This window comes from Phodopus roborovskii, unplaced genomic scaffold, assembly GCF_943737965.1.
Source record: "Phodopus roborovskii unplaced genomic scaffold, PHOROB, whole genome shotgun sequence".
NCBI lineage: Eukaryota > Metazoa > Chordata > Mammalia > Rodentia > Cricetidae > Phodopus > Phodopus roborovskii.
The window spans coordinates 1870186-1889168 of NW_026126603.1; the positions used below are offsets into that span (position 1 = coordinate 1870186).

The 18983-nt window shown below is 38.3% G+C and overlaps 2 protein-coding genes across 2 annotated transcripts in view; one reads left to right on the forward strand and one right to left on the reverse strand.

Moving 5' to 3' along the window:
* Dclre1c (DNA cross-link repair 1C) overlaps positions 1-15736 on the forward strand; it is a 50273-nt gene extending 34537 nt beyond the window's left edge. The window contains exon 15 of the mRNA XM_051205898.1: positions 15592-15736. Within this exon, the coding sequence (XP_051061855.1) occupies positions 15592-15626 (35 nt within the window). The 3' untranslated portion in view covers positions 15627-15736. The remainder of the gene's footprint in view (positions 1-15591) is intronic.
* On the reverse strand, positions 60-18514 carry Suv39h2 (SUV39H2 histone lysine methyltransferase). The gene is given in 7 exon segments (XM_051205899.1): positions 60-275; positions 1373-1502; positions 3935-4081; positions 5827-6498; positions 15931-16076; positions 18111-18255; positions 18257-18514. Coding segments are annotated over 7 exon segments (1446 nt in total). The 5' UTR covers positions 18356-18514; the 3' UTR covers positions 60-168.
* Between the last annotated feature and the right edge of the window lie 469 nt (positions 18515-18983).

Here is an 18983-nt window from a genome sequence, read left to right on the forward strand (position 1 = left end):
GGACCTGAAGTCCTCTTCAGAAGCAACACTAATGTACTTTGCAAATATTGAGACACAAATTGTACATTAACATACACATATAATCTTGATGATAGAAAGGCATCCCAAATACTTTTCCAGTTCTTAGACCAAAACAAAACACAATCATGAGCTCCATTTCCTGAAGCTTCAGTTGAGATAACCTCGGCAACTCTCAGCCCCACATTTACATTCAGTTCTGATCCTTTTTTTGGCAGGGCTATGGTCAATAGAATCTGAAGATAATTCTCCAGAACCTGGAAATACAGAAAGGGAAATATATTTTAGAATAGGGGCTCCAAGATAGGTAAAGAGTAGTCCGTGTTTCTCTAGAGGATCAGAGTTCAGGTCCTACTACCCATGTCAGACAGCTCACTACTGCCTGAAACTCCACCTCCAGGGGATCCCATGCTCTCTTCCATATTCGCATAAACACACATGCACACTCACACACAAATCTTATTGTCCTGGAGCTAGTAATGGTGTTCACATTCTCAAGGCGTTGGTTACCTCCTAAGGAAAGAGTTCTGTGCTTATATGAGCATCCTAAGACAATTCACTGTAAGTTGTCTTAAAACAGTGCTATAGGCTAATGTGACTATCTGTCATGATGAAGTTTATTGAGAAAGCTCAATGCATAAGCATTCTTCTTAGACACTAAGAGCACAGGCAGTGAGGCCATGTAGGAAAAGCATGTAAAGCACATTGTTCATAGAAAATATTCACAATCACAATACAGATAATATACAGCTGGGCAGTGGTGCACACCTTTAATCCCAGCACTCGGGAGGCAGATGGATCTCTGTGAGTTTGAGGCCAGCCTTGTCTACAAATCGAGTTCCAGGACAGGCTCCAAAGGTACACAGAAACCCTGTCTTGAAGAAAGAAGAAAAAACAAACAAATAAACTCCAAAAACAGACAGACAATTAAATACTTTAAAAAGCTAGATTCAAGAAGGAATAGAAGTCTCATGTAATTGAAATATTTCTTTAAATCTTGTCAATATTTATGTTAGTAAAAGTTTAGAAACTTATTTTTATTAATACTAATAGTACTGAGAAAAGATGTTATGATAAGTCAGCTTCCAAAATGGAAGTCCTAAGAAAAACTAGGCTGCAGTGGCTTGGACCAAGTGCTAGCTTTAGTTGTCTGATGGGCTTTGGGCCTTAAGGTGACAGATAACCCCTACAACCTCCGTTTTAAAAATTTTAAATTAGTACATAGTAACGTGTTTCATCTTCTCCACATATGATATTTGGGGTAGCCTCCCCCCATCACTGATGTTAATTTGGTCAGTGATCCAAAGACTTGCTTTCAATGTCATACTGAAACTAATACCAAGGAAAACCATACCTTTCATTTGATAATCAAAAGTCAGCTCTTCTCCAGCTTTTATGGTTCTTGTGGAAAACAGTGCTATCCTGGGAAGCCGAGTATCAAGGTTATCAATGAAAACATTAAAGACCTGAAGATTTGGGTCACACTAAAAAAAAGAACAAAACCTGCTTAAGTGAAACTGGTACAAAGGTTCTCTTCTATATACCTCATGCATAGTTAACATCCCACGTGATCACTTTAAGCTTCCTATGACATGTACATTCAAAATACACTTTTCATGTATAAGATCTCAATCAGACATAAAAGAACAAAAAGGTAAAACAAATCAAGTATCCTGTATGTCACTTTTGTCTTGGCTTTTTTTTTCTGGAGAATTTTAATCCAATTCCATCTATAACATGAATACTTCCTTTATAACTATTTCAATAAGGCACATGTATATGTGTGTGTATATATACTATTTTAAAATCAGCACCATAAAACTCACATTATTACATAGGTTCATTGCTTAAACTTTTGTTTGAACTTAAGCACACTAAGCTATATAGAATATGCAAGAAGAAAGATCTAGGAGCCACATCAAGAAATCTAAATTTGTGTTTAATCATCCCTAAGTAGCAAGTATGTGTTAGGTAGTAGAGCTGGCCTCCTATTCATGGACTCAACCAAATGCAAAGTCAACTAACTTTAGATTATAAAAGTATTATAAAGAAAAAGAAAAATCACACCATAGTCTTGAACATGTAAAGGCTACGTGATCTTGTCTCAGATTATAAATAATACAATATAACTATTTACATTCTATTAGGCTTTAGAAGTAATCTACAGATTATTTAAAATATAAAAGAGGATGTTTGGGTTATTATATACGTCTCAAATTTAATATAAGGAACTTATTAAAGATTTTGGTACCTGCAGAGGGTCCTGGAACTAATCCCTTGGGGTACTGAGGGATAGCTAAATCTCAAATTTGTCATTAAAAAGTTGTCATTCAAAACAAAGTTTAAACACACCAGGCAACCAAAAAGGGAGTCTAGACAGTCTCTTACATTTCACTGATAATTACACACAACTCTTGGTAAGCAATTCACCAGACATTTTGACTTGGCTACATCTTCTAAGATTAGCTTTAAGATGTACTATCTAAGACATACTTCCTTTATTATCTGTGGGCTTATTGTCTAGTACTTAGAAGGTACCCAGTAATTATTATTGCCACTTAGTTTTTGGAAACAAGTTTTATAAAGTAGATTATGGAATTGTGGTTCTAGGGGTCTGGCCAGATGGCTCAGCAATTAAGAATACTTGTTGCTCTTGAAGAGGACCGGAGTTCAGTTTTGAGCTCCCCCATTAGGAACCTTTACAAACACCTGTAACTCCAGCTCCAAGGGGTCTGATGCCTGACCTCTCTGGCCTTTACAGGCACACTCGTGTGTTCGCATACACACACACCCTCACATGCATGCACACATACACACAAAATCTTTAAAAAGACTGGAGATCTAACTTGTTCAAACATGAACTAAAAGTTAAAGAATACTAATTAATTTAAGGAAATGGTCCTAGATGCTTGAATGCTCTAGAAATCCTTAAATTTCATTTTAAAATGTGAACTTACTGACATTCAAAACAAACAAACAAAAAAACCAACCCTGTTACCTTAAACTGTACAGTTCTCTCATATTCATAGAGTATAATTCAAGATGCTCAGTAAATGCCCAAAACTGCTGCTAGTACCAAATCCTATATTGCTAGGGTTTTGTCCTATACATATATACTTATGAGAAGTTAACTTTAATTCAGACACAGTAAGAGATTAACAACAAAAAGTGTTAAATTAGTGGTCTGTCTCTATGAAAATATCTTACTGTACTTTCACCTTATTGCTTAAAGCAAACACATTGGCAACTCCAAACTGCTAGCATTACTAATCTTGTGCTTTTGGGCAATTCCTGAGTAAACTAAGGTCACCTGAAGACTATAATATGATGGCTGACCTGACCATCCAGAGAGCTACTAAGTGACTGGCAGATAGCATATCACAGTGTGTACACACTGGGCAAAGGGATGGGTGATGTCTCCAGTAGGAGACTTCAGCTGCTAATCAGAATAGCAGACAATTTAGAACTAGGAATGAATTATTTCTAGATATTCCCATTGGGTATTTTTGGACTACAGCTAACTAGGTAAACTATGGAGAATTAAATGTGGATAGGGTAAAGGGTTACTGCACATTGTAAAATTCAGTATTAACTTCTGTAAGATAACTTTGTTGAGATTCTTTAAAACTTTTACTAACTCCCTGATTATTAAATTCCCCTCTTTAACAATGAAGTTATCATATAAAGTTATTGGAAGGTTTAAATGAACTGAGATATAAAGACTGATAGAACATTGTGTTAAACAACTCAATATGTATGTTCATATTACAGCAATAATGGCCTGACTTAACAGGAGAAGCTGTTATATTAAAATATTATGAATGTCTGTATAAAAATGATTTATCTTTCAACTAAGGAAAAATCATCCAAACAGTACTAAGTTGAATTATTTGTCTTATCAATAAGTGTTCCTTACACTATGATTCACAAAGTGAGAAACATTTCCATATCGAGCTGCATCCACTGTGAATTCATCAGATTCATAGTCCAGATCAAAAAGATATGTGATTCCTTGGTTGTCATATAACTGTCCACGCCTCTCAGCTTCTTCACTTGTGATTACCTAAGAAGATAAAAAAAAGAAGAAAAACAATAGACCACAAAGATCTTTCTACCTCAGCCTCTTGCATAGCATAGCTGGGACTACAGGTGACATGGTGTTTTGCAAAACCACAGAATATTATGTAGCTACTGTGGAACCAAAGAAATATTAAGCTATTAACAGTGACCCAAATATTTAAAAAGAAATTCAAGTGTCATCAAAACAAACATGCATAAAAACTAAAAGCTAGATGGAAAAAAAGTATAAAAATGAAGGAAAGTGATGGGATAAAAGACTAAAATAAGTTAAATGTGGTACCTTCATTACAATCAGGCTGTGCTTTTAAGAAGCTATCCACGTGTGCTCTCCAGAGCAGAGAAGAACAGAAAACTACAAAAGTATGCACTCTCAATATGCACTATAGTAGTTTTCAACCTTTATGATGCTGCCAACCTCTAATACAATTCCTCATGCTGTGGTCACCCCCAATCATAAAATTATTTTCATTGCTACTTCATAACTTTAACTGCTACAACTATGAATTGTAATGTAAATACCTGCTATGCCATCCCTGTGAAAGGGTTGTTTGACCCCAAAGAGTCACGACCCACAGGTTGAGAAGCACTGTTCTAAAGGTATACTGTGCCTACCTATGAGTAACAACAAATGGAAACAGGTTGCCTAACAGAAACTTTATGTTAAATATGCAACAGACCATTTGGAAAGCTTTGTTAAGAACAAATATTCAGGAAATGCTTCAACTCAAAATTATCACAGGAGCTGGGGATGTAATGCAACAGTAGAACACCAGGCACTGGCCTGTCACCTCAGGATCTGTCATGCTATCTGCAGGTCTGCTCTTAAAATTACAGCTTGATCATTGGCTCAGCTGAAAATACCAATAGTTGTCAAAGTGATATATATTATCAACTAAATCTGGCTGCTGGAGTAAGCTAAAAATCTCTGTGCCTCAGTTTATTTGTAGTAGTGGGGATAACTTGAAGATTAGGGGGTTAATATGCTAAGGTGCTTAGTTGTGATCCATGATGAGGACTACTTTAATAGTTATGCATATAATAACTAACAAAGTAAAAATGCTAGTACTTGGTAATTAGAGAATGGTCTGCAATTCCAAGTGCCTAGAGTTCAGAGCAGTGTTTTTTAGATATAATAAATGCTTTGTATATATTTGACAATACTCATAAAACTTTTCTACAGTAATGTCTTTCATATCGATACAAAATAGGAAAAGAAATATAATCATATTGGATCAAATAATGGAATAAATGTAACTTCAAAGTTTCAATGTCAGCATGTATGTAGGTAGGTCTGGCTTCCTTCTTTAAACTTTTGTGTAAATATAGTTATGCTAAAAAAATAGAGACACCAGGTAGTGTGGTGCATGCCTTTAATCCCAGCACTCCACACTCCAGAGACAGAGGCAGGCAGATCTCTGAATTCAAGGTCAGATTGGCCTACAGAGTGAGTTCCAGGACACCTAGGGCTACACAGAGAAACCCTGTCTTAAAAAAAAAATTATATGTATATATATACTTCTGTTAGTGGTTATGACTGAATGCCAACTATTAGCTTATTTTATTATCTATTTGCTCATATAAAGGTTTACATTTTTAACACTATCAGTGAACCTTTCTCCTAAACCTGAAAATGAATTTCTACATATCTGCAAATGACATCAAAATATATCAAGTATATACATTAATAAGGTAGTATAAGCTCATATGCATAGGATGGATTTAATGTACCTCTCCAACATATTCCATGACAAAACTCATTTTTTTAATCTTCACAAGGGTTTTTACACCCCAGCCACAACCATTGCTAGTTCTAAAGATGCAAAGGGAATACTGTGTGCCTTTTTGTACAATCCTATTGGGACAGTCAGGTCCACATTGACACCTTGAGTTGCATTCGTAGATGGGAGTGCCAGGTTTGACTTTAATTTGTTGGTTCTTATTATAAGCCAAAACAACTCCAGCTTCAATAGGACAACACTTTTCAAAGAAGCAGTCTGTACACGAACATCCAAAGGTAGCTTCACTGTTTAAGATGATTCCTGGAGCTGGCCTGTACTCATTAATGTAGTAGAAGTCTAAAGGCGGACCCTCCAAGTCAACTGTATTTTCAACAAATATCATCCCTTTGTGGTTCTTTCTTCTGTTGAGGTAATCTTGCCATCTCTGCAGAGCTATTCTTTGTTTAGCTTTTCTTACAATGTACTCAGAGACAGCTGGTGGCAAGGGTTTGCTACTGTTTTTTGGAGCGATTGCCTTGCCTTTCTTTACCAGAGATAAGTAACTACTCTTGTCATTGGAGAACTGCTGCAACAGTTGTGGACACCTGAGGTTCCTCAAGGGCTCCCAAGTATTTGTAGACTCTGGCCATCCTTTCCACTTTACAAGGTAATATTCCACACCCTTAAAATAGAACAGAAAATACAAATCAGATTATGATAGTCTCTATAGTGGCATCTCTCTTAATAATTCAAAATGTTTGAAGAGCCTCAAGTTTCTAATAGTAAAGTATAAGTCAAACAAATACAATTTTTGTATGCTATCTGAAAGACACTAGTTATTGGAATGTAACATCTGACAACAGGCCAAAGAGTCCTATCTAGGGAAAGATAAAGGCACCAAACCCTATGACTGTTTTACTAAACAGTACTACATCAAACAAAAACCTCGATCATGGAAACAGGTGGTTCCAAAGTGAACATTAGGCTAGTGGTTCACATGGCCAGCACAGTTGCAAGCATTCTCTAAGGGCTCTAAAGTTAATGTTCACTGAACACCTGGGAACTTAGATCCTCAAATGTTATGCCCACACATCCCCCTTAGCTGTTCTAAAGATAAACTGGATAAAACAGTCACTGTTAGCCACATGTAGCTACTGAGAACCTGGAATGTGGGTAGCAGTGATGCATACCTTTAATCACAGAACTTGGGAGGCAGAGGCAGGCAGATCTCTGTGAGTTCGAGGCCAGCCTGGTCTACGAAGCTACTCAGAGAAACCCTGCTGTCTTGAACCCACCCCACCCAAGAAAACTCCCCAAAACCTCTGAAATGTGGCTACTCTCAAATGATAGACTTTGTGTATAAATACTGCACTGAATTTCAAGAATGGCAGGAGCAAATTATCTTTAACTTTAAAAAATGACTGTATGGTGAATTAAATATATTAGTGAAACCAATTACTACTTTGTATGTGGTTACCAAGAAATTTAAAGTGACACTGTAGTTCACATCCTATTTCTATCAGACATTAATATTCTAATAAATGCTGACCTAATTTAGAGAAACCTATAGTAGCTGAAGTATGAGGAATGAAAGATAGCAAAGGTCCACTTTTTATCACCTATTATTATGTTAATTGGCTACCATGGTTTCTGAAATCTCTATATGCACAGTGACTATTTACTGTCTTTCCTTAAGGTCAGCAGACACTTGCTAAGGGCTTAATTTAAAAGACAGTTAATGTACAGGAGTAAATTCAAAAGTGATATCTTTTAGTAATCACTTCTTTGTCTTAGAATAGCTAGCACATACCCACAGGCCCTAAGATAAAGTAAGCTGAGAAATGCTCCTGAAATATCAAAGTGGGGGGCTGGAGAGATGGAGAGATGGCTCAGTGGTTAAGAGCACTGGCTGTTCTTCCCAAGGACCTGGGTTAAGTTTTCAGCAACCACAGGGAAGTTCACAAATGCTTGTAATTCCAGTTGCAAGGGATATGACATCCTCACACAGACATACATACAGGCAAAACACACATGCACATTAAAATAAAAAAATAAATATCAGGGTGATTAAACATCATTAATTTTTAATTTTTTACATGGCATTTGTGTATATGTATATACTTGTATGGGTGCACGTAATATGACAACATGCGACTTCTACCAGGTGGGTCCCAAGGATTAAATTGAGGTTGTCCAGCAAATGCATCTACACACTAAGCCATTTTGCTGACCTGGTGTTTTCTTGTTGATATTAGAAAAACATTACTTACTGCAATAAATTTGCCTATGAAAATTTCAGTAACCTATAATATTAAGGAGTGGGCATAACAGTTATTTTACTATCTATTAATCACCCCCCATCCCTGCTCAATACATGCATGCGCGTGCGCGCGAGTGCGCACACACACACACACACACACACACACACACACACACACACACACACTACCAGAACTCAAACTCTGGGCCTGACACATGCCAGAAAAGCATTACATTGAATTGTAACTCCATCCTTAACCCATAACTTAGGACAAATGATTTATGGTCTTTGGCATATTGCTAAAGTACCAATGCAGTTCAAGAATAGTTGCATATCCACATGTGAGCTTATTTTATACTCACTATCAGTACCTTAATGTTTTATTATGTCTTATTCATCCATCAGTAATGACTATGAATTAAAAGAACTCAGTAGTTTCATTTTGAAAATTGTTCAAAATAGGTTTGGTTTTTCTGTTAAAATGTGTTTAATTATGATTTGAGGATATGCAGGTCACAAACTATATGTACATAATGTATGTATGTATTGTCATTCCAAAGAGAAGAAATAGAAAGCCTAGATATACACCAAAGTGTGTCAAATTGGGCCTCACTATGGCCTAAAAATTTCTTCCTTCAGTCAGGTAATGATAATTTGAGATTGTCGGTCCCAGATCTACTTATACAAAAGTAGATATGAGATCCAAATGGCATTGTCTAAATTCATCTATTCCCCATAATACTTAAATTTGGACTTCTGGTACCAGAAGAAGGCAACACAACACTGGTCCTTTTATTGCAGAAAACAATAAGAGACAAGTGCTGGCTATAGGTTGCATGATTATATTACCACCCTAATGAAAGGAAACATCATTAAAGTTAACTTCCCAAATAACTGTAATGATTAATCATGGATAAGTCTCTTATATTTAAAATGACTGAGGTTTGTATATTGACTACATTGGCAACTAATCAATTTCTGTACAGGAAATATACTTTGAAAACAAGATTGATTTTGAAAAAAATGGAAATATTAGTATTTTATTTCTGGTTTGTCTTTTATAAGCATTTTTCAAATCTAAAAAAGATTTTAATATTTGAAAAGTAAGATTACTTTACGAAAACCACTGACTTATACGGCAAATTTGATAAATTCAATAACCTGTAATTAAAAATTAAAGCCAAAAAGCTTTTTAGCTCCTATCATACCTAGGATGTACATGTGAAATAAAGAAGTAATAGGCAATATGCGAAATAAGTTTCAATGGAAGGCAATTCAATTTTAAATGCCAAAATAACATAGCCAATACTATTAAAATACAAAGATGAAAATCAGCATGGCTCAGATGTCCCATGACTGCCTAGCAAAAACATAGTCTACATTTCTGTTCCTTGCTTTTGCCATTTTTTTGTGATAACCATAATATTCCATATCATGCCACAACTCCAGTGACATAGTTGAGAACCAGCATAACTGATAGAAGGCTTTGTGTCACTAACTAATAGAAAAGGAATTCCGAGGGGCTGTAGAGATGGCTCCGCAGTTAACAACACTGGCTCCTAACTCACCTAACTCCAGCTTCAGGAGATACAACATCCTCTTCTGAGCTCTGTGGGCACTGCATACACATGGTACACTTATGTCCATGTGGGCAAAACACTGACATATAACAAAATCAGATGACAGACAGACAGACAGATAGATGGAATCTGAGACCTGAGATCCTGAACTAAACTAAACAACAACAAAAAAAACTATGTGACCACAGGAAAAGTCTTTTCTAAAAGTTCTACTTTTCTACTTCTTAAAATTTGGATTATAGGGCTGGAGAGTTGGCTTACTGTCATTGTGAAGGACCTGGGTTCAATTCCCAACACCCATATTGGTGGCTTACCACCTCCTTTGGGTACCAGGCACATATGTGGTACAGATGTATATGCAGGCAACACACACACACACACACACACACACACACACACACACACACACACACACTACATTAAAAAGAAAGTTTCTTTAAAAAAAAAATTAAAGTGGTGGTGGTGGTACATGCCTTTAATTTAAGCACTCAGGAGGCCGAGATCTCTATGAATTCAAGGCCAGCCTGGTTTATAGTGTTCCTGGACAGCCAGGGTTGTTACACAGAGAAATCCTATCTGGGGGGGGGGGGAGGGGGTTGCAGTTTAATGATTTCTGTTATTCTAATTCCTAAAAAAAATATTTCCTTCAGAAATACTAATCTGTTAGATGCAGACTATTCTGTTTGTGCCAGGTGGCAAGTATATTAGTGCTTCTAGACATGCACCTATATACTTTAAGGAATTTTCCAAGGGACAACACCCATCATTTTAAGTAGGGGTATTGTTCTTCCTTGAAAGGTATATCAAACACCCAGAGTATTATCCTCAATTAACCTGTATGAGGAGCAACATGGCAATAACACTGATGCAGAAAAGTGATACAGCACTTGAAAGAAACCCACCACAGTCTACATTGTTTAAGTTCATCTACATCATTGAGTGGTATCAGATAGCATTTTTCCATTTCCCAAGCTGGTAACTTCAGATTGCTTTAGGTTCGAGGCCTTCTATCCCACTAACTTCTTCATATTCAGTATCATATGGCCTTTGTTCCTAACTTCCAGCCTCTTATGGATATTAAACTACAAGTCAATGTAGCTATAACAGAAGAGATGTACTTTATTAATTATTCTTCTATGTCCAACTCTTTGGTTTCTGCCTCACTACTAGTTCTAAGTAACATTTAAACACCTCCCATTTTCAAAAGCAACATAAAACCAAGCTTCCTTGGACATACGCTTGTATACTAAGGAATCTCTGAGTTCGTAAGAGTAGATTTTAGCACATAGCCCTTTAGAACATTAAAGCTGTTTTAAAGCATACAACTATGACTCAATTTTTAATACAACTTTAAAACTATCAACACCATTGTATCCTTTTTCTCCCTCCAAGAGTAGGTATGATGCTGGGAGAGTCCAAAGTCTATGTTCTTATACCTCCCACTTATTCTTTACTTGGTTCTTTTGGCTCTTCTGTTCATGCTAACACAGAAACCACTCACAGGACATGAACGGACTTTTGACTACCAGCCTCAGTATATTCTTTAGTTTTTCTTTTATCAATTGCTCAGTGCTCTTTTACTGACATCTCTTCTTCCAGGTCCCATTAGTTACACTTCCAGAGTTCCTATTATCTTTCTTGCCAGTTAATGGCATAAGCCTCACTCCTCAGGATTCTTCATCTAGTCCTGTGCTCCTTCTTTATTTGTTTTGCTTTGATTGCCATTATACCCTCCTGGCACTGAAGAATTAACAGCAGAGCTATGTTCTCTTGTCATGCCATTCTTGTACTTTAAAAGACCCCATGGTTCTGTGCTTCCCTCAATATGAAGCCTAAAATCCTTTTGCCTGTAAAGAGCTGCACTCCCTCTAGCCTCATCTTATCTTAACTCTGGACCATGTTCTACTCATATTTTCCATTCCTTGAAGGAGTTGGGTGGTCTTCCATATCAGGACCCCAACCCCATTATCTTTTCATTCTTTAAAACTAAGTTTAAAACATGTTTCTCATAGATAACTGCCAAGTGCCTCCACAATTAGGTCCTTCTATTACACCAATACTCACCTTTACTGTAACTAAGTACTTTGTACAGAAACTTAGCACTCTGCGCTGAGTACAGTTGTCTCACTAATTATTACGAGTGAGCAAATCCCTAACAAAAACTGTTAGGGAAGTCTATTTAGTAAGCAGCTGCAAAGGAGAAGAGGATGAAGAACAGCCTCTCAGAAGTTATCTACAATCAGGGGAAAGACAGATGAAAAGCAAAGAGATTCTGAAGAACATTAAAAAAAATAGATGGGGACTGGTGACAAGAAACAGCAATGAGGGGCTAGAGAGATGGCTCATAAAACAAGAGCACTTGCTGCTCTGGCAGAGGATCTAGGTTCAGTTTCCAGAACCCACATCAGATGGTTCACAACTACATGTAATTCTACTTCCAAGGGATCTGACATCCTCTGTATCGCATAGGCACTTGTATGATAATATAGATACATACACCTGGGCACATGCATAGAGCATAAAAATAAATATATATTGAAAAATAAATACAGTAACAGTAAACACTGATGTCACTGAATTGTTAAATGTCAGTATACAGTAGGTAATCCATATTAATCCATTTAATATTAATTACACATTATAAGATGGTTACTATACCTACCCTTATTTCATAAAGAAACTGGAGAATACAGTTGCTAAGTTGCTGAAGATTAGATAATGACAGGACCCAGAATTAGAATTAGGGAGTCTTCCATAGATAAGAGAGTTCCAAAGAAAGAGAACCAACCATGGTAAGTGTAACAAACTAGTAGAGAAACTTGACAACAGGCGGTCAGTGATAGGGACACACAAATTGGAATAAAATGGGTTAAAAAGTTAAAAGAGAAAACCACAAGATAAATAAAAATTTTACAAATCATATATCTGACAAGGGATATATATGCATAATATATAACTAATTATAACTAAATAATTTAGAATACAACTTTAGAAACTGAGCAAGGGAGGTAAGGCCTGGAGAGATGGCTTAATGGGTAAGGGCACTTATATGCAAGTGTGAGGACTTTAGTTCAAATCCCTACTACCCATAGAAAATGCTGGGCATGGCTGCATGGACCTATAACTCTAGCACTGAATGGGCAGAGAGGCAGATTCTGGGAGCTCAATGGCCAGTCAACTTATCCTAAATGGAATTCATCTGGCTTAGTGAGAGATTCTGTCTTAAAGGAATAAGGGTACGATAGACAGTCTTTGTGGCTTCCACATGTGCCCACAAAAGCGTTCACACCCACGTGCATGCACCACACACACATAAGCTCTCTCTTTCTAAATAGATATAAAGTAATATATTTTTAGAATGAGCAAAGGATGTGAATATTTAGTTCACTACAACAGATACAAATGCAGGATAAAAAGATGTTGGGCATCATCAATTCCTAGAGACACATAAATAAAAGCCACAAAGAGATGTACTTCTCACGAGGATAGCTACACAGAAATGAAAACTCTAATACCCCCCCTGAAGTGGATGTAAAATGGTGCAGAGCTCTGAAAAAGCTTGGCAGTAGCCAAAAGTTAAACAAAAATATCTCATGACCTAGTAATTCTACACCAAGATTAATGAAAACTATGTTCATACAGAAACTAGGGTATGAACATCTGTAACAGCATTAATTTTAATAGCCCCAGGTGGAAACAACTCAAATGTCTGTCCCATGATAAATGTGATGCATTCACACAGTGTAACTATCTGGCACCAGAAAGGAAAGAAGTACAATATACACTACCACACAGATGAGCCTTAAAAACTTGTAGTCATGCTCCTCAGATGACAAAGCAACGAATATAGTTCTAGACTTTTCTGGGTTTCAGAATGAGCTTAAGGCCAGCCTGGATAATTCTAGTGAAATTTCATCTCAAAATGAAAACTAAAGGGTTAGGGAGCATAAGTCAGTGGTAGAGGACTTACCCAGTACATGAGAGGCACTCAGTTTAATTCCAAATATTCTAAAATACACCAAAAGCCATTATTCAAAGTCAAGCCAATTCTTAAGAAACACGTACTGTTCTCTGTACATTTAATGAAGAGGACAGGGATGAGAAGGATCACTGTGTTAAGAGCACTCGCTCCACAAGGATGAGGACCTGAGTTCAAGTTCCAGCAGTCATAAAAAAAGCCAGATGAAGCAACATGCACCTGTAATCCCAAGGCTAGGGAGCAGAGACTAGATAATCTCTGAGGCTTGCTGTCTACCAGCCTAGCTCAACGTTTAGCTACAGACCTGGTCTCAAAGCAGACAGTGACAGAGCAGGACACCTGAGGTCCTCCTCTGGGGCACAGAGCTTGAGGGGAGAGGAAGAAGGGGAGGGGAAGGCCCCCATACAACTCTAAAGAAACAGAAAATGGATTTAGCAGTTGCTTAGGGCTAGTCATTGAAAATTAGGCAGTATTGAAAATTTAAAAATTTAGAGTAATGAAAAAAATGTTCTAAAATTGACACTGGGAGTATACTAAGATTTGAACTGTACACTTTAAATAAGCAAGTTATATCTCAATAAAAGTACTTTTTATTAATGACGTAAGAAAGAAAATAAAAGAAGTAACCTGTGTGAGTAGAAATGGAGGCCGAGGAAGCTATCTAAAGGTTAGAGATGATGTGAGTATGTTTACTAACACAAATGAGTGAAAAGAGAGCTTAAGCCGGGTGGTGGTGACGCACACCTTTAGTCCCAGCACTTGGGAGGCAGAGCCAGGAGGATCTCTGTAAATTGAGGTGGGGGACAGGGACGACGGGGGACGGGGGACTTAATATTAAAACATAAAACTGGAAATACAGTTTATGTAGGCACTATAGCACTGTAGAGGCTAGAGCACGATGGCTGTGAGTTCAAGGCCAGACTAGGACTAAATTGAAAGCCAGGCCCTGTCTAAAGTAATGAAAAAGAAGCCACAAGTTCAGGCAAAGTCCTGGGGAATTAGTGAAAAAATGGTGACACCTATGAAAGACTAAACACAGAAATAATTGGTGGTGAATGTAGACTGAATGCTAAAAGCTTATATTCATAGAGGCAGAAGGCAGGAGTCTTCAGCTGAATGTGAGAAAGTAAGGGGAAAGAAAAAGGTTCAAAATATAACAAATATTGGGAAAGCCATAAATAAGAAAAAAGTGCAACAGATTAAAATCTTGTCAAGTAGTGTTCCCCAACCTACCCCTGCCCAAGAGATTGTTGGGGCTTTATTCATGCAGGGCAAATAATCTGCCATTGAGCTGTAGTTCCCTTTAACAATCTTTTTAGGAATAAATTATAGAGTCTAAGTTGCCCAGGATGGGTTTGAAATTTTTGTGAGTCTCCTGTTTAGCTGAAATTACAGATCTATACCACCACACATCTTAAAAGTATGTTTTAATGGAGCTAATGCATATGAACAGATGATATTCTCAGCTAGGCTGATAGTCTAGGGTGCTGAGGTACTGGTAAGATCTCTGCAAGACAATGCTACCACAGGAAAACAGGCATTCAAAACAAGAAATGGACTTACTGAAGGGTTCAGCAAAGATGGGGAAAAAAAAAAAAAAATCACATTAAGCAGGATTCTTGATTGTTTATCTGCAAGAACTGAGATTAATGGCCAGTTCTCAGAGGAAGCTACAAGTAAATGAATTACAAAAATATAATTACAAGCTTTAGCTTAAAGAGCTTTTAACAACTCATTTTAAGATGAATGAAGGGAAGCACAAGGCAATTAAATCAGCTTCTAAAGTTGTATGATATGAAACAAAGGTTTGAAATGATCATGAAAGCCAGACCATTTTTTCATACCATAACTTATAATACATGGAGATTGCCAGGATGGCAGGAAATATAAATGGTGGTGCTTCTGGAGGACAGTCACTAATTCTATAGCTGGCTTGTAACCTTACGATCTTTCCAGGTGATTATGGGAAATATGATCCAGGAACAACATGAATTACAGGAAAAGTCAATCTGACATGAAACATTTGCTCTGGAAATCCACATGGAAATAAATAATCAAGAGTTGGATGCAGGATGATAGAAACACCCTAAATATTCTAACGCAAGAGCACTTCATACTTCAAAATCCCCTCAGTGTTATTTGACAAAATTGATGACAATGCACAAAAATCTACGACTTACAACCTTAAACAGTAAGAAGATCTTTGCTTATTTTTTAAGGCTATTTTTATGCTAGAGAAACATGAAATACTGCAGTGTGAATAGGTCTCTTTCAAGGAGCTAGATATTGCCTTACCTTTACTACCTTGTAGTCACACAAGTACTCCACCTCATAATTGTTTAGATTCCTTTTGGTGATTCCAATCGATTTACATGTGAGCTTTTCTTTTCTACATAATTCCTGAAGAGTATCAAGTGAAACTAGGCAAGGCACACACCAGGCTACAATAAGAAAATAAAATTCTTTACTAATAAAATAGCTACTAGGATGAAACAAAAACTTAAAACCTCCCAACTGACAATTTTATAGTCTAGAAACGTACATGACAAGAAGCCAATTACGTGTATTTGGGAAAAAAGTTACATAATAAAGATCTATTTCTGATGAATTGAATTTCTATCCTATTGTTTAATTGACAATGGCTAATTCTTGCTTGACCACTTAAAATATTTCATGTCTAAGCTTTCTTAAAATTACATATAAATCAAAAGTAAAAAGTAATACTTTTTACTGTCCCATTATATTCTACATAACATGTTAACGGTTCTCTTAATAAAGAGCTAAAACATATTGTTAGAAATGTATCTAAAATATATTCTAAAACAATCACAATTTAAAAGTGACCTCTGCTTCTTTTAATCACACAGTAAGATTTTAAATCTGAAATATAGTCCTGTAGTTAAATCCATATCCTACTTTGCCCATTTCAGGAATACCTCAAGAAACCTGAGTTTCACTTATTTTGCCCATGGTGAAATGTATTACCAACATGCATAAAATAAACGTCTACTTTAAATGGAGGATATATTGAGCTTTATAATGCTCTGTTTCCTGCATTGTTTCAAGTCAACAGTTACAAAACAGAAAACTTAATGTAAATTATCCATAAACAAGATTTAAAAGTCAGACACACTAATAATAACCTTACATGGGCCAGAAACGAATTGTGTTCCATCCAAATTTAAAATATAACTACACAAATGATGTCTAGAAAATGTAAAACTTCACTGTATGGCTAATATGGGGATAAATAGTAGATGATCAAAAGCCCTCTGCCCTACATGTTGGTGGACCACCTAGCTACACAACTTTAGGAAGGGCCCAAACTTTCTGGGTACCACATTCACTGAAAAAAAGTGAGGTGGTGAAGAGGAAACCAAAGTTTATCTTTAGTTCATCACGCTATATTTAATAGTTCTTCAAGGCAAACACTTTTGAGGTAGACTGCAGGGAAGGGAGAACCTGACTGTTTTAACTTCCCCACATCTCTTCCTCATCCTCCCTACATTAGGACTTCATTAAAAGAAAATGTTAAGCATCATTTCCCCACTCCAGTCAATGGAAAAGATTCATATTTCTGGCACTCGTAAAAGGCAATGTCTTTTCCTCAAATTTGCCAAAATACATTGTTTAGGCGTGGTGGTTTGGGGTAGGACAGGTATAAAAACCATCTTCTTAATGGCTTCCATCTAAAAATCTTAAGGCTGTTTTGTGTAAGGCTGATCTCCTTATGCTAATCATCTGCAAAGGAGAGTCCTCTTGGTTGTGTACCTAAGGTGTTTGTTGCTTTAGTATTTTTATCCCTAGTTGAGAATCCAAAAGCACAACCCTATAATGGAGGGTGGTGTTGAATTCGGTAACCTACGTATACGAATGAAAATGTCATAATGACGCCCATTATGTGTAATTACGACGCATCTCTCAACAGAAATGATACATTTTGAGCATTTCGGGATTTTCTTTTTTAAATCTGCAAACACTTGGTTTACAAAATTCCACAGCCTACAATGATGGAGAAAAAGCTTTCATTGTCCGATTAGTTTATGACACCCCGCTTATAAAATCCTTCCACTACCCCACCCCCGCAACGCTTCGAGGAAGTAGAGTGACGGGGATAATAAAGTGTCACCACCTGAGTGGGGCGGAGGAAAGAAAGTTGGAGAAGCACCTTTTCATTCCAGAATGCTTTACAAACCCGGGACTTTCAAAGGGCGCGCGACTCGGGTGCACGCACGCGCACTGTGTGTCCCCCCAGCTTCATCATCCACATAAATAACCCCATGAATTCCAGCCGTCCCCCGCCCCAAGTTTCCCAGAGCTCAGGACTGTGTGTGCCCACATCCACTCTCTCGGGGAAACACTTCACAACGAACGATGCCAGGCCGGCTCGTCCGCCGGCACCGCACCTCAGCCCGGCTCCCACCGCGCGAAGGCGGCGACCGCTACGGCAGCGGCGCGCGTGCTTTCCTGCTCACCCTTCAAAGAGGCGGCGCTTGCACACGCGCCACGGGAGACCCGGGCCCGCGGGGCTCGGAACCACGCTCGCACGGAGCAGGCGCGTAGCCGGCCCGTAGCCCGCAGCGAGCGAACCGCGCTCGGGGTGTCCGCGCGGCGGCATCGCCGCCGTCCGGCTGGGCTCGGGCCACGGTAGTGAACCTGGCGGCCGGTGACACCGCTCTCCAGTCTCACCTCTCGGTGCCTCGGCTCCGGCCGCCGCCATCTTGCGGAGCTTTCATTCAAACTGGCGCGGTCAGTCCGAATAGCTCAGCTGGCCAGACGCCCCGCCCCGGCCCGCGAGGGACTCTAGAGCTGGGAGGCTGAAAGCAGTGAGGCGTCCTGACGTCAGCGGAGGTTGACCCCAGCCGTAGTAGCCATTACGCATGCGCAGCACGGCGGGCGCAAGAAGGGGCGGGGCCTGTGCGCGAGAGCTGGCTGTGGCCCCGCCCCTCCTGGTACATTACTGACTTTGACCCTAAAGGCTTGCGTGCCAGGATTCACTCCCTGTTAGGTGCTCTGAATCTGGTCCCAGAGGCATGACATGCACTTTATAAAATGCGAAATTATATATATATATATATATATATACATATATATGTGGGCTAGTGTGCACAGATAGCATCCTTCCTACTTTTGTTCCTCAGCACAGGAACCCAACCAAGCCCTACTACTTTTCCTTTCACTCGCTGCCACCGCAGAGCAGGCTCTCAAAATTGGATGCCGGTGCGCTCACTTTGGAGAGAACAGGTCTGTTTGGATCACACAAGGAGATTCTGCTGAGTTGATATGGCCGTGTAGCAGCTGGACCCAAAGGAAGACTATAACAATCGTCAAAATAAACCAACCCAGCA